This window comes from Melopsittacus undulatus, chromosome 7 (genome assembly GCF_012275295.1).
Source record: "Melopsittacus undulatus isolate bMelUnd1 chromosome 7, bMelUnd1.mat.Z, whole genome shotgun sequence".
Lineage (NCBI taxonomy): Eukaryota > Metazoa > Chordata > Aves > Psittaciformes > Psittaculidae > Melopsittacus > Melopsittacus undulatus.
Window position 1 is genome coordinate 62,618,203 of NC_047533.1, and position 16,548 is coordinate 62,634,750.

General features: G+C 56.5%; 1 protein-coding gene across 1 annotated transcript; it reads right to left on the bottom strand.

Moving 5' to 3' along the window:
- Positions 1 to 10,634: 10,634 nt before the first annotated feature.
- On the bottom strand, positions 10,635 to 12,318 carry POU4F2 (POU class 4 homeobox 2). Its single transcript, XM_034064909.1, has 2 exons — positions 12,022 to 12,318; positions 10,635 to 11,576 (listed from the first exon to the last, which is right to left on the bottom strand). The coding sequence occupies exons 1-2, from the start codon at positions 12,316 to 12,318 to the stop codon at positions 10,635 to 10,637; spliced, it is 1,239 nt and encodes a 412-aa protein (XP_033920800.1).
- Positions 12,319 to 16,548: the final 4,230 nt, after the last annotated feature.

Genomic DNA, 16,548 nt, shown 5'->3' on the forward strand with positions numbered 1-16,548 from the left:
CACTGCTGTACTCAGGCTAAGCTTTAAAAATGACTGTGGTGCTGCTGCTGGGGAAATACACCACATCTTGCCGTGCTGGAGGCTGAGGTTGGAGGTTGGAGGTGGATGGGTGTTTCAATGGTGCTCCCAGTGTCCTGGCAATGAGATAAGCAAGGACATTACTGGTTCAGCTTTTTGGAGGTGCTGTCAGATGGAGCAGGGCTGGTTCGTGGTCTGAGTGCTCTCCTAGGACTTAGGAGACTTCTCTACAGTTTCTCATCCATCCCAAATGTCTGTTTTCCTCTACTGTAAGGTTGTGTGGCAGCACATAGAATCACAGAATGATTCGGGTTGGAAAGGACCTTCAGGTCATCTAGTTCCAGCCCCCTGCCATGGGCAGGGACACCTCACACTAGATCATATCACTCAACTCTCTGATACTACCAGAGAGAGGGGCGAAAGCACTGAATTGCCATGAAGACCCAGGAAGATCTGTAAAACTCTAGGGGGAAAAAAAAACCCTCCTTTAATAAACCAAAACAACAGCCAGTCTACTGGGACATGGTGTTAAATACACTGTCACTCATACCCACTGTGGCTTTCCCTTTTCTGCTTGCACTCTTCCTCCTGCAGTTCAAGCCAGCACATATGAAATGGAACCATTGCAGCACACACAAGCACTGGAGTCTGGACTGTGTGTTTTGCTTCACAGAACACCTCTGCCTCAGCACTAGAAACCTTGGGAGTGATGTGTTTTGCAAATAAATAAATAAAGGAGTGAATGAAAATGTCATCTACATAAATATGCCACAATAAGTTTAGTCTTTGGATCAAAGTGCTCAAAACGACACAGCTTTGAAACAGAAAGGTAGGAATTGAAATTACACATCCCCACGTTATCAGCTCAGATGACAGCTGCTTAACTGAGGTGTACATACTGCAGCTGATTAAATGAAAACATTTTAACAGCTGTCTAAAAAGGTAAAACCCTCTCCCCATCTTCCTGGGGCTGTACACCATCCCCATGGGCTACCCCAGGGGAGTGGCTGCTTGGCTCCAGCCTGCGCCTGCCCCATCTCTGCATGTGTGCACGGGCTACCAAGCATGCAGGGCTGTTCAAGACTCATCTAAAGGATGAGTAGTAACATCCTGGGCAAGGTCCAGACCTTATCATATCCTGGTGCCGTTGACTCATAAAACTACCCCTCTACTCCACTCATGTGAGACCCACTTGGAGTACTGCGTTCAGCTCTGGGGCCCCCAACACAAGAGGAATGTGGATCTGTTCAGAAGGTCCAGAAGAGGGCCACGAAGATGATGAGAGGGCTGGAGCACCTCTGCTATGACAGGCTGAGAGAGCTGGACTTGTTCAGCCTGGAGAAGGCTTCAGGGAGACCTTAGAGCAGCTTCCAGTGACTAAGGGGGACCCAAGAAATCTGGAGACATTTTACATGGGCGTGTAGCGATAGGACAAGGGGAAATAGCATTAAACTGGAAGAGGAAAGATTGAGATTAGACATTAGGAAGAAATTCTTTACTATGAGGTTGGTGAGACACTGGCACGGGTTGCCCAGAGCAGCTATGGCTGCCTCATCCCTGGCAGTGCTCAAGGCCAGGCTGGACGGGGCTTTGGGTAACCTGGTCTAGTGGAAGGTGTCCCTGCCCATGGCAGGAGTTTTAGAACTGGATGATCTTTAAGGTCCCTTCCAACCCAAACTGTTCTATGATTCTATAAAAATTGCATCTGGACAAGAGCCCGTCAGCTGGCTGGCTCTAATCCAGACTACTCAATGAGTTATAAGTAGTGCTGGCTAATTCAGGGGAACAAAGCTGCTCAACATCTTATGGGGAGAAGGGCTGGACTTCATATCCAAGCCACAGCCTGACTTCCCCAGCAGGGAAGAGGCTTTATGGAACAGAAAAGCCTCTAGGTAAGCAGTAGGTGATCTCTGGTGGCTGCATCTCTGCAGTCTGCAGAACCAGCTGGGAAAGGTTCTCCAGCCCTGGGGCCAAGAGGCACTGTGTGACTGCTGATTCACTTCCTCTATTCCCACCCCAAAACCGCAGGGGCACAACCAAACTGCCTGTTTGGAGCACGTACTGTCCCCAGCCCATGGCCAGGCATTGCCTGGGAGGGTGTTTATGGACTCTGGCCAGCCTGGCAGAGGCAGAGCTGTCTGTGCCCAGGCTGGTGCCCCTGTCCTGCTTCACTTCCTGGTGTAGGCACAGCCAGGAGATGCTGACCTGTGATGCTAACCAGGCTTGAGCAAGAGCAGCACTCGTGGCTTCCCAGGATCCCATCCCTTCAGCTATGCTGCATGGATGGTGATATTCTTCTTGCAGCACAGGTGTTTCCACAAGCCCCAGCACTGGCTTTTAGTAGTGTCCTCACCAGAGCCAGCAGCAATCACACTGCCTGGGCTGCATCAGCCATCACCCCTCTCTGAACACAGCCACCCACCCATAGGAGGTGAGTGTTCCCCAGCCATCCCGAGCAGACCAGGGATCAACCTGGCCACAGAGACAAGAACTGGGCATGTCACCCTCCACCACCCCCAGCCCACTGTTGACATCCACCCTATGCCTGCCTATTGATGGAAACTGAAACAAAGAGTGGTTTAAATTGCAGTCAGGTGGGAGGGTAATGGGGCACAGGCAGACACCCCAGCCATCATGGATGAGCTCCAGCACTTAGCAAGAGGATCCTAGCTGGGCTTCCCCTGCTCCATGAGGAAGGGCCAGTGGGAAAGGATTGAGGACATCTTCACATAAGGTATTTAGTACAAGAAACTTGGGAGAGTTGTGTGTCAAGGCACCAGGCATTCCATTAACAGTCATTTTTAGCAATGCTGCATTTTAAGAATGTATTCTTAAGGAATCTGTATTTCCAAAATGAAGAGCAATCAGGCCAGGAATTTCACAACTCAGGATGTAAAAACAGTTTGAGAAGTTACATCTTTTGCATAGTATCTGTTGTGTTTAAGTGTGTGCTTGTGAGCACCTGCAGGAATGACACTTTTATTATGGTAAGGTTTGTTCAAGCCCTCCTCATCACATTCTTCTCTGGCCCATGATGATTGGTGGGCAGAGCCACACGTGTAGCTGCCAGAAGCCCACCCCAAGAGTCACAGTTATTACTGGGATGGGAACTGGACCTGTACATGGCTCATTCACTGCTGTACAGCTGCCATGTCTGCCCACAGAATAAGGCAAGAACCTGAACCTGAACTGCTTTTCATTTGCTTAATAAGTGCTGTTGCCATAAAATGTTCTCATCATTGTAACACAACACTTTTCCAGGGCTTTCCCTCCCTCTCTCTGGCATGGCCTGGTTTGCCCAGCTATGTTTGACACAGTGGCTTTTAATGCTTTTGTTAAATACAGACAAAGCTGTAAAGCCCTGTGAAATGTCCCCTCCTCCCCCCCAGAAAATATATATATGTTCTCAATGTTAAGATTTCATAGTTTTCCATCCAAAATAACATGGTGCCATAGGCAGGAGAAAAGCTACGAGGGTTTCAAGAGAGCAGATGCATAGGAAAAGGCTTTCCACCATGCAGTGAGCCTTCTCAAATCCAGCAGGTCACACACGTGCACCCACACACACCCTGAGAGGACTCAATCCCCAGATGCCACATGCAAACAGACAAGGAAAGCACATGCCAGCCACGCGCACAGCAATGTGCACTTGTGTCACATCTCCTGTATGCTCCTGGTGGCAATAGCTGAGCACTTCTGCAAGTACCATTCAACGCGTCAGCCTTGGGCCTTCTGGTGGCTCTTTGTGCCTCTTGTTTTTGCCTGCTCGGGCTGATGCTTTCACTCGTTGCCCTGAAGGCATTATCCTCTGCTGCTCAGGGAGTATCTGGGACCCGTGTAGCAGTGGTGGCTCTCAGAGGGGGCTCACGTTGCCGGCAGCGACCCTGGGATCAGAAGAAGAAGCATCCAGCTCTTCAGGACCAGCCCTCTTGTGTGCAGGTCTGGGGCTGTACGCACCCCATCCAGCACAGGTGCCCCCCCGAGCTCGCTATCCCAGAGGCAGGGAGGGCTGGGGGCGGCTCTGAGGCTGCTCACACATCTCGCTCCCAGCTGGAGAGATGGATGTTCCCACGGGTGTCAGTGTGTCTCCAGGACCGTGGTGAGGTAAACACCCGTTTGATGCAGGCCTGGGCAGAAAGCCGATTACAGCCCCTGGGGTGGGGGGTGTTTGTGCCAGGCTGCAGTGGGGTTTTAAAGGCCACTGATACCTTCCTCCTACCCTCCCCGCAGTCCCCCTGCCCTGGACCCTGACCCGCAAGCTCTGGGAGGGTCCGGGGGCAAAGGGGCCTTTCCGATGCTTGGCGAGAGCCCCCTCCTGCGAGGAGAGTGATTGCCGGAGGCCTCCCCACCTCTGCCTATGCCGCCAGGGCAGAGAGGGCCCCTCTCCAGGGCCTCGGGGCGGGAGCTGCGGGACTCCGTGTCCCTTCCCCGGGGGCTCCGGCCCCTCCGCACGGCTGTCACCGCCGCCTCCTCCCCGTTATTTACATCCGTCTTTAGCAGTCTAATTACCCACTTTATTGCTTTCGCCCGGGGGAAGCCCGGGGACGGCGGCGCAGGGAGGAGGGGGGGACCGTCCCTGCAAGCTCCCGCTCCGCCCGGGGCGGACAGGGAGGGCTCAGCCGGGCTCCCCCCCGTCTCTGCCTGTTCACAGGGGTTGCGAAGGGGGGGTTGGGGCAGGTCTGCGGGCCTCACAGCCAAGCAGGGCCGGGGGAACCTGGGGGCGGGGATGGGATGATGCGGAGGAGGCTCCCCACCGCCTGAGGCGGCTTCGCCGTGTTGCACCAAAGCGATGTGCGGCAGCGGAGGGAAAAACCCCGACGGAGTAGGTGGATTTTCAGGCGAGCAGCAGAGGTAATTTATTGGCCTTTATGCTCTTCCGATGGAACGGGGAAGAGCCGCCGGAGTCGTGTCTGCCATCATTAAGGGGGTTTACTCCGCCTCGGCCAAAAGAGGTTCCCCTCGACCCCCGCTGCCGGGGAATGCCCCGCGCCCCAGCCCACGAAGGTGCCCCGGGCTGCCCCTGCCCAGGGCCCGGCGCCACTGTGAGGGTGCTGCCCCGGGGGGAGCCCCAGCCTCTCCCCTTCCTCCAGGTTGTCCGCGACGCTCTCGCTCTTCCAAACTCATCTAAATTACATCAATAACAGAGCGCACTCTTTAATGAGCTCTCAACTTTAAAGACTTGAAGGATATTAACAAGCCGCTTGACAAATGGTGCTTAGAAGCACATTAAAGACGCTGCTAATGGAGCGCATAATGACGGCTAATTTTCGATCAGATATAAATTAGAGCCCCAACAGTTATTTGCCTTAAGGACTTTATGTAAATGATCCTGTTCTGTATAAACGGGGAGGCGAGAAGCGAGCCGAGCCCCGCCGCGCCGCTGAGCTGTGTTGCAGCCGGACTGGGTGCGCAGCCCCCGGCTCCGCCCGCTGCGGAAACACCGCGGGGCGCCGCGCATGCTTCTGGCCCCTCTCCACACACACCCAGCCCCTTCCGCGTCGCGCAGTGGCACCGGCCCCCACGGGCAGTAGGGAGGGTTTGCTGGCGGAGAAGGTGGAGGCCGAAGACTGGTCCTGCTCCGGGGCTGGTCGCTCTGGGCTCCCTCCCCGGCCCTGCCCCAGCCCTCCGCTACCCTTGGGACAGGGCCGGGAAAGACCGTCCAGCTGCGAGGCTGGCCCCTGCTCACATACACCCACTCCGGGGCTGTCCCGGCCTTTTTTCTCCCTCTGTTGTGTCACTTCGGGGGTTGTGTTGAGTTTTGGGGTAGGTCTTTGGTTTGATTATGTTCTTTTCCTTGCTTTCAGCTTTCTTTGGCAACAAGTGCCGGTGGCAGGGCAGGGAAGGCCTGACCCACCCTGTCCGAGAGCCGGAGGCAGTTCCCGGTTTTGTGACAACCCCCGACCCTGTGCGGTCCTGTGAGCAGGTCAGCATCACCCCGCCGCTGGGAGGGGAGGCCGGCTGTCTGTGGGAGCCCTCGGAGCCTGCCTGGGGGTTGGTTTTGGCTGGTGGGTTGGGATTCCTTCTCTCCACCCCCCTTGCCGCTTCCCTGCGGGGTGTCTTCCTCCCTCCCAGCACTGCGTGTACCTTGCGGGTGAGCCGAGCCGAGCCGCGGGACGGGGGCCGCTCCTGCGGGTCCGGGCTCCCTCCTCCGGGAGGGCCGGGGTCCCACCTGCCAAAACAATGATAACAATAACGGCAGGAGGGGAGTGTTGTGTCCCCGTCCTCCCCCCCCGTTAACGCTACAGGACCACGAACCAACCGGGCTGCCCGGGAGCAGGGCGGCTGCTGGGCTCTGCCGCCTCCTCGGTAACGGGGACCTGGAGCAGGGGTCCCCCCGCCACCCCAGACCAGCCACCCCCTCCCGGGGTCCCGTGATCCCCCCCAGCTTTCCGCTCTCAGTGCCCTGCGGGCCGGAGCGCGCTGTCACCCGCCGGGGCTCAGGAGTTGCGCGGGCGCGGAGGGCCTGGCTGGCGGCCGTACTCACCCGGGCGACCCCGGGGCTGCGCCTCTTGCTCCGCGCTCGCTGCCCCGATCCATCGATTTGTTCCTGGAGAACGCGGCGCATTCTTATAGCAGACACGAGCAATTAATATTGCATTAACCCGATTAAAAAAAGGCAAAGGGAAAAAATCCGCGCCCCGCCGAAGCCATCCATTATTAACGCGGGGGTAATTGCAGACCCGAGACGTTGGGGGTGTGAGTGTCGTGGGGCAAGGCAGGCAAACACGGGTGTGACAGTGTGTCGGGAAGGAAGGGGAGCCGGGGGTGGCTAATATTTAATTTCAGGTCTGTGGTTTTCTAATTCGAGATTAAAAGCAGTCACGTCTTTGAAGCCAGACACTTGGTGTAAATGTACAGTTAAAATATTCTATTCCAGCGTCCCCAGGCAGAGCTCTGCTACTCCCAGGCTTCATTAAATTTTAATTATCATCCCAGACTGGAGCAAGGGAAGAGGGGGAAGACTGTCCACCTAATTGCAATTGATAAAGGCGAGGAAGCCGAGATCTTTTTCCTCGCCGTGCACGCACAGCAGTTGTTGTTGTTGTTTTAATGCGGGCAAAGCCCGGCGAGGGCAGCGTGACAGTCTCCTCCTATAGATCTTCTGTATACAAAAGACGCACGTGAAGGAAAGTGGGAAGTGATGTTATGGATGATGGAGGGGGGGACACACATCAGCTCTTGGAGAGATCTGGCGAAAGATCAGCGGAAGAACCAGGGACCCTCATTAGCGCTCGGCAGTTTATTGTCTCCCAAAACAAAGCGCGGCGGGGCCTCAGCCCCTCCCGGCCAGGGCAGCGGTGCCGAGCGGCAGCGGAGGGATGCGCGGTGCCCGCCCCGGCTCCCCAGGAGCCTCCGCCCCCCCCCCCCCCCCCTCCAGCCTCCCCCCGGCTCCTTCCTGCCCTTTCGTTTGTTATAATCTGCATGTATGGGACAGGCAGGTACTGGGGGAAGTCGACCAATTGCCTCAGGTTTTTAATGTGGGGAAACCAGAGAGCAGTCGATCTTCAGGCAGTAAAACGTAGGGAAAAAAAATAAAACCCACCGCGTTTGCTTTCTAAGCAGCTTCCTATTATCACATCGCCACTTAATTTTATTTCCATTCTCTCCAAGTTAAATAGAAAGCCGAGCTCACAGGGGAGCTGCCATGTGCCTACAGACTGGGGATGTCAAGCAGAGAGACTCACTGTGCAAAGTTAATTTCAATTCCCGAGGAGGATTTCACATTCTCGCTCGCTCTGACCCACAGTAATTAGCTGAGATAACTAATGATTACTTACTTATTCCTTGTAATTATCTGGATTTAATAATTCGCTGTGTAATTTATTAATTCGCCCGTAATAGCCTTTAAGTGAATGGCTCATTTAAGAGGGCGAAGCAGCAGTTCAGGGGCTGTTTGCCGCCCGCTGCCTGCACCTGCTGACAATTTTGGGGGGCTCTCTGCTGCTTTCAGGGGTCCCAGTGGCCCAGGCCCCTGCCGGGCTGGCTTGCCACGACCCCGTGCCCGCGGAGGTTGCGCGGCAGGGGCAGGGGGCATTTCCCGCAGGAGGGGGTGGGAGAGGGGTTAGAACGGGGGGCTCAGCCCTGGGGTTGCCCCCTCAGCGGGGCGCGCAGAGGCGCGTAAGAGTGCGCGGTCTCCGCGGAAGGGCAGCGCCGCCCCTTCCCAAAAAGCCGTCCTGCGCCTGCAGCCCCGGCAGCGGCTGAAGGAGAAGAAAAGCTGCGCTGAGCACCTGCGGGAGCCCTGCGTGCCCGCGGATGTTACGGTACCGTAGCAATGACGGTAATGAAGCGACAAGCGCTGGCCATGCCGGGCTCGCGGAGGGGGACCTGCCTGGGCCGGCCGTGCTGGGAGGGGAAGGGACGAGGTGATGCCTCTGCGGCCCTCCGCTCCCGCGGAGCCACCGCCCCTGCCGTGCCAGCAGGCCGGCACCCTCGGCGTGCCCGAGCGGCTTTGAAGATGCAGCTGGAGCTGGTGACTGGGGGGAAATATGAATATTTAATAGCGGTTGGTGGATGATCTCCTCTCCTCTCCCCTCCCCGCCGCCGCCGTCGGGTTTCCCCGGCTTTTGTGAGCGCCATGCAGGGAAATTACTTTTTTCATCCCCTCTTTTTGTTTGTTTTTGTTGGGTTTTTGCGCGTGTTCGTGCGTGGCACTTCTGGCTGTCCGGCGCCGGGAGTCAGAGCGGGTCGGGCAGCGGGGGAGCGGCGGGGCACCCTCAGACCCACATATGCCACATACACACACACACATGCCCCACCAACCTCCACGCACAACTGGGGCCACGCACACGCTTACCCACGACAGCCGCGGCGCTGTCCATGGTGCTGCCCGCACCCCCGGGCCGCTCTACTCATTTCCCCCGTCGCGGCTGCGCGATCTGGGGGACCCCGACACCACCCCTTCGGCCCCGAGGCCTGAGCGAAGCCCCGGGCGGGAGGTGGTGGTGAGCTCGGGCAGGGGGTTTTAAGGCAAGAGGCTGCAAACGCGTTTGGACAAGAAAACGTTAAAACCCTTTTTTCCCTTTTTTTTTTAATGAAAGACGATTCAACAACATTTAAAAATAACTTAGTACATTACTAGAATAAATAAACCTCCTATTAACCAAAATAAAAATAATCAAACGAAACCGGGCCATGTACAGAACTTAAGACTTCAAAACAGCCTCAGATAGAACAGCGGTACAGCGGAATCTGTAAGAATATATCTATATGTGCTTCAACGCCAATGAAATATTTACAATCCATACAGGGACCCAACCGAGTACCCTCTGCTTATTGTTGTCGTTCCAAAAAGAAATGTACCAAACCAGTTGTGAATTTACAAGCAGTGCAGCCTCGCTCCCTCCCTTCCCTACAAATTGAAATTTGGCTTCGCTACAACCAGACCTCCAAAAGGGACTTTTCCTCCGTGGAAAAGCATTGTGATTAAAGGTAATAAATAACCGACAGACCAAATAAATAAATAAATATATAAATAAATAAATAAATAAACAAGCAACCGGATAGATAGCTAGATAGATAAATAACCGAACCGGTCTGAATCCCGTCGCGAAACAGCTTTGAAATCGAGAAGGACGGATATTGTGCTGGCAAGGAATCCGAAGCGACAACCCCAACACCCTCCCTCCCTCCCCTCTGTCACCTACGCGGCCGCGTTCTTTCTCGCTCCGGGAGCAGCGTGTGGTGGGGACAATGTGGGAATCCCCATTAAATATGTAACGCGGTAAACAAATACCTCGGACAGTGAATCAGGCTACACAAATAATGTAGGACATCTACTACAGGGTGCCGACGCCGTACGAATAAGAATACTCGCCAGAGAAATACCTTAGGTTTAGGTGACAATTTACAGATGGCCAAAAGGGACGTTCAGAAGAAGAGAAAAAGCTCACGTTCATAAATCCTACCAACACAAAATGTTTGATTCTCACTATCCATTTTTTTTTACTTGTATGAAGACTTAGATTAAAGAGGTGTAATTAATTAGAATGAGCACGAAATGAAGTTGCTAGAGAGATAAATTAATAATTTACAAGGGCTTGTTTGGCAGTAATCTAATAATAGCTTTTGAAGACCAGTGAACACAGCAGGATCAGCTCTTTCCCTAAGCGTTATAACTTCAGAGAAGGAAAAGGATTATAACCACAGTAAAAATATATATATATTTATATATTTATAATACGCAGTGTAAATGCAGAAAAAAACTGCCTTTTTATCATCATCATCATTATTATCATTATTATCATTATCATCATCATTTAAATCAAAATACTTTTGAGACGTCTCTCGCAGCGCAAAGCCTCGACTCTAGGTTCAAGTTTGGGCCCCGGGGAAGCCCTGGCGTTGCGGCCACGCCGCTGCGAGGGGCTCCCTTCGCGCTTGCACCCAGGCGAGGTCTGTAAGAATAAAAACCAGCGGTACTTGCCGGGCCGGGTCCGGGCTGCGGCTCCGCTGGGAAATTCCCCTATAAAGTTGGTGGCGGGGCGGGCTGTGGGGTGGGCTGGGGAAGGGGGTTCCTCCTTTCCTTGCTTTTTTCGTTGCTGTTGTTTATTTATAATCTTTTTAAATGATTCTTATTTTCTGTTACGGTGATGCTGTTGGCTCCCCGCGGCCGCGGATCAGATGCCAGCCGAGTACTTCATGCGCTTCTGCTTCTGGCGCTGGTTGCAGAACCAGACGCGGACCACGTTTTTCTTGAGGTCCAGCTTTTCGGCGATGGCGGCGATCTTCTCGGAGGAGGGCCGGGGCTGGAGGGCGAAGTAGGCCTCCAGCGAGCGCTTCTCCGGGGCGGCGATGGAGGTCCGCTTGCGCTTCTTCTCTGCGCCGCTGAAGAGTTCCGGCTTAGCCAGCTTCTCGCGGTGGGACTTCTCGGCCTCCTCCAGCCAGGCCTGCAGGATGGGCTTGAGGGCGATCATGTTGTTGTGGGAGAGGGTGAGGGACTCGAAGCGGCAGATGGTGCTCTGGCTGAGGGAGCCCACCCCCGGGATCTTCAGGTTGGCCAGCGCCGAGCCCACGTCGGCCTGGGTCACCCCCAGCTTGATGCGGCGCTGCTTGAATCGCTCAGCAAAGGCCTCCAAGTCGCGGGGGTCGGCGTCCACGTCGCTCATGCAGCCCATGTGGGCCGGCAGCCCGTGGCCGTGGGCCATGCCCAGCGCCGCCGGGTGCATGGGGTTCATGCCGGCCATGTGAGGAGCATGGCCCGGCGTGGAGACCACGGCGCCGTCGGGGCCCGCCATGGCCCCCAGCGCCAGCCCCGGCGTCAGGTGCTCCAAGAGTTCCCCCTCCAGCGCCTGGTGGGGCTGGTGGTGGTGATGGTGGTGATGGTGGTGGTGGTGGTGGGTGCCCGACAGGGCGGACGGGTGAGAGATGGGCACCGAGGAGGAGGAGGCGGCCGAGGTGCAGGGGATGGTGTTCATGGTGTGGTAGGTGGCGTCCGGCTTGAAGGGGCTGTGGTGCGGCGGGTGGTGGTGGTGGCTCTTGCTCGGGGAGACGATGTCCACCGCTGCCAGGGCTTCGGCGCGGGCCAGCAGGCTCTCGTCCAGACCGCCGAATATATTGCTCTGCAATTGCAAATAGAAGGCACACATAACGCTCAGCAGGGAATTCGCCTCCCCGCGCACTCCGCCGTGCCACTAAAACCTTCCCAGCATGTTAAAAGAGAAATCCTGGAGAAGGGGAGGAGGGGGGAGGTTGGAGAAGGGGGGAGGAGAAGAGAAGAGCGAGCGAGCGGGGCGAGGGAGCGGGCGCGGCGCGCAGCCGCTCGCACAGAGGCAGCCAGCGGCGGGCGGACGGGCGGACGGACGGGCGGACACACACAGCAGCCGCACGCAGCATCCCAGGTCATCAAAATTAATACGGGCGGCAGGAGCCGCCGCATGCATAAGTTGGGCGAGCGCCCGGCGGCGCAGGGTGATTTGCTGCGCGGCCATGAAAAAAACATCAGGCGGATCCGGGGGCCGCCAAGGGGCTCCCCTTAAAGCGGGGCGGCGGGCGGCGGGCACCTACCGGAGGGGCGGGCAGGCAGGCCCTCCGCATCGCCTCCGCGCCGCCGCTGCTGCCGCCGGGGCCGGAGCCGGAGCCCGAGCCGGAGCCGGAGCTGCTGCTGCCGGGTCCGGAGCCGCGTCCGGCGGAGCCGCTGGTGCCGTTGCTGCTGGGGGAGCTGGCGGCTGGGGCGGCAGCTGCGGCGGAGGGGCAGGGCGAGGCGCTGTGCAGGGCCGAGTACTTGGTTTCGTGAAGGCTGCCGCTGCCACCGCCGCCGTGGGGGAGGCCGAAGGGCTGCTTGCTGCTCAGGGACATCATCATGGTGCTCGCCGCTGCCGCGGCCCGGCCCGCCGGCAGGCAGCCGCCGGAGGAGGGCAGGGGCGCGGGGCCGGGGGCCCGGACCCCCCGGAAAAGCCACAGGAGCCCCGGCCCCTCCCCCCTCCGCGCCCCCACACCCGAAAAAAATGAAAATATAAAAATTAAAAAAATATCCGACTCTGCCCCCGCCGCCCGCACGAGTCCCGCCGGGGGGGACACTGCCGGGAGCGGCGGCTGCGGCCAGCCGGGGATGCGCGGGGGATGCGCGGGGGATGCGCAGGGGATGCGCGGGCTGCCTCCTGCCCGCCCTCCGCCCCGGCGCTCGCCGCCGTCCGCCGCCGCCTCCGCTCCGGCGCCGGCTCTCGCCTCTCGCGAAGTGCCCTCCCCGCCGCCGCGCCGCTGGGTTTTACTCTCTCCCCTCCCTCCCCTCCCCTCTCGCCTGTCACTACAGCCCAACTCCTCGGGAAGGGCCCCTCCGCGCCTGCCTCCTCGGCCCCGGCCCCCCCGCTGCCGCTCCCTGCCCGCCCCCCGCCACCCCCACGCGTGCTCCTGCACTCACCGCCGCGCCGCGCCCCGCAGCCTCCCGGAAAGGGGAGGGAAAGAGCCAAAATTGAAGGGAAAAAAAGAGGGGAAAAATAAGGGGGGGGGGGGGGAGGAGGAGCCCCCGCCTCAAATCTACGGCCATGAAATAAAAAATTAAAATTAAACAAAAAAAAAAATAGAAAAGTCCCATCCCGGCTCCTCACAACGACCCCGCACCCGAGGAGTGTCCCGGGCGCTGCCCTGCTCCCGTTCCCCGCTCCGGGTGGCGGCGGAGGGGAGGACAGGGAGAGGCGTCCCGGGAATGTCTCCCTCCTGGTGTCCCCCTTCCCCACAGGCGGGGAGATGGACGGATCGTCCTGCAGAAGCGCAGCGCTGTCCCGGCAACTTCCCCCTGCCGAGGTCTTGGAAAGAGGAGAAAAGGAAAAGAAATAAAAAGAAGGAAAAGGGAAAAACAAAAGAGAAAGAGAAAATAAATCGGTGAAAGTCAATTTTACCGGCGGCCGCCGGGTTTATTTCCATGAATTTCACTTTGCAGCAGGAAGGTTAAAATAAGTGCTTAGGTGTTTAATTTCTCACCTAAACAGCAGACTTGGTAATTTTAAGGGAAATAAATAAAAAAAATTACATTGTATCAGCTCTCACTGTCGCCAGCTCGGAGAAATGAAATAAATCAAAGTTAAAAGCTTGAGTATCATTTAATTATGGTGCGAATAGCGCTTGGAAAGAAGTAGAACAACATCTCTAAACAAATTATGGCCGGGCCAGGAAGGAATTATTAGATTGAAATTTCATTTAGGCTCGGGAGACACAGCGCTTCAATATGTAATCTGTTATGCCTCATCTGATTTGTATGCTTAATTCAGCTTGACGAATTTATTAGTTTTCATAATAGTAAAAAAATTGAGCAGCACTATGGGCTAATGCATTGTGTGTACTATAAATTGTATGTCACCGTTGAAAGGCTGAAGTCTATAGAAATCTTTTATTAATGACAACATAGGAAAGAGGATTTTCTTGCAAGCCTTTAAGGAGTTCATGCCAAACCTCCGCGCCTCGCGTCTCAGTAGGCTATTAACATATCGTCATCTTAATTAGGCTACTTCATGAGTGATATAATTTCAAACTTTAAATTATGTTCTAATTAACAAGGGTTGTCCAATTCGCTTCATCTTCAAAAGGCTTTTGGCTTCTCTAATTACTCGAAAGCACCGAGCATCTCCAGCGCCCGAGAAAAACCCATCAAGATTGGTTTTGCCTTATTTTCAGCAGACCCGGGCAGGGCCCAGGCGGGGCGCGGCCCGCCCGTGGCAGGCAGGGGCTGGCGGGGAGGAGGCTGCCCGTCCCCCCGCCTCTCTCCGCCTCCCTCCGCGGTCCCGGCCGCTCCCGCACTCCATCCCCTGCCGCAGCTCTTGGCGCTTCAGCCCCGGCGTGCCAGGAGGTGCGTGCGGGCGAAGGAGGCAAACCTGGCGCTTCCTGATGGAAGGGAGCAAGAGGGGAAAATACAGAAGAAAACATCCCTCCGTGCCGGGTCCGCGGAGCCGAGGAGTGGCTCTGCCCCCCCGGCTCCGCCGCTGAACTTCGGCAAAGAGAAGGGCGAGGATAAACCCCCTCCACGCTATACATTTAACCCCTCCCGCACGGAGTTTAATTACTCGCAATAGTTGTTCTAATGTATGCTGTCACACGGGAGAATTGAGAACGCATATCGTTAATATGAATTAATCTTGATTTTAATAGCAGCTGACAACCCATCCTCCGAAACGCCGAGCGCTCACCGCCGCCCCGAGCGGCCGCGACCGGGGTGCAGCGGGGTGCGGAGTAGCACGGCGGCACAGCTGGGAAAACTTTCCTCGGTGTCGGGCTCCGGGTGGCCCCATGGGGTACCCGCGGAGGCCTCTCCTGCCGGCGGCACCCCAAGCGAAGGGGACTGGCTGAGGGCTGAGGGGCTTACTCGAAGCCCCGGTAACCCGCTGCCAGCAGCGCCCTGCCAGCGGCCCCGCCACCGCCGTCTTTCCCTATTGCCCCCGTTTCCACCTGTTCTGGGGGGTGTTTGTTTGCTTTTGCTGCCCAGCTGCACCCTCTGCCCGCTGTGGCGAGGGACGCCCGGGAGAGCGACAGCAGCGGCGGAGCCTCCACCGTCCCCCGGCAGCTCGACGGTCCTCCGGGGCCTCGGGCCCCACAGCCAGCTCTGAGCACCATCGGGCCTCCTAAATAAAAGGAGAGCCCTCCCCCTCCTTACCCACGCCCACAGCCTGACCCACGCAGACATCTGGGGAGAAATCACTGTCGCCTCTCATGTATCCATGTTCTGATTTACGATTAAAATTTAAAGACGCACATTCATATTTCACCGAACCTAATGCGCCCTATGAATTTTTAATCCATGAAGATGCGGGCTACACTTTGAGCAAACTCTACCTTTGTTGTGAGCACGGGGCAGCACCAGCCCCATTTCTACCTGAGGGGCTGCCCCTGCAGCCTCCCCGCCGCTCTCCTATTGCTCAGGAGGGGACACCCGGTCCTGCCTCCCCGGGTTCAGACGTGTGGCTGCAACCCGCGGCGTGGCGGCAGCCAGCGGAACAGGCCGCCCCGTCGGGCCGCACCCCCTGCAGCCTCGCCCCCTTCAGTCCGGCACCGCTGCCTGCACCGGCTCCGGCTTCCCCTCTCCTTCCCTCCAAAGCTGGTTTCTGTATGGGCAGGCACCGGGGGTGCAACCTTGGAGGGGGCCCCGCCGCCCCTCGGCCTCGCAGGGGCCGCGCCGCCGCCGGAGGGAAAGTCAAGTCACGAAGTCAAACTTAAAGCCCGGAACGATCAATGAAGACTTTTGCCGTCCGTGGCGCCTCGTGCTTCCTGGCACTAAAATAAATGCAAGAAATCGAAACTTAATTACTTGAAAGAAATCCAGAAATCCCTCTGCATAATTTATCCAGGCATTTTCGTGGCGTTTGTGTTGAATGCATGAGTTTAACTCCGCAAGCTCCCCTCACCGACGCCGCTCCCCGGGCTCCCGGACCCTACCAGACCGAGGGGCAACGGAAGGAGTTAGGGAGCTCTCTGGAGGAGACAGGATATAGCTCGGGGTCGTCCGGCGCTGAGCTGAGCCCTTCGTCCCGGCTGAGAGCATCTCCGGGGGCAGGGCTGCGAGCAGGGCGGTGCGAGGTACCCTCTCCTCACCGCCTGTGACGTCTGAGCCCTGAGTGAAGCGCTAGGCAGATATTTCCTGATCAGGAGTGTCTGGTGTAATAGAAAGTGCCATTAAAGTAACTCAGTTATGCTGATAAACTTCCCCCTTGTCTTTAATGATACTCCCGCGGCCTCCACAGTCTTCCTTATGAATAGGGTACGACACCTGCGAGCTGGGGGTACTACATTAGCTGGCAATGCAGCTCTGGCCTCCTCGTTTGCCATCTAGCCCTGCTGATGGGAGCCTGCTCGGTGGGGCTTCTGCTGAATTCATTAGGACTGGGAGTCTGTCGGCTCGGGAGCAAACTTTATCATAGACACCTCATCGAGAAGTTGAAGTAATGTTATGAAAGAATGAAAAATACATTTGGGAGCTGCCTGGAACTGAAGTACATTTTGATTTAACTTACATTAACAGAAACCTAATGTAAAAGTGAAGGGATCTAACAAAACCATTAATAATTTAAAAATAATTACAGGTAGTCTATCCTTACTATTCATAACCAC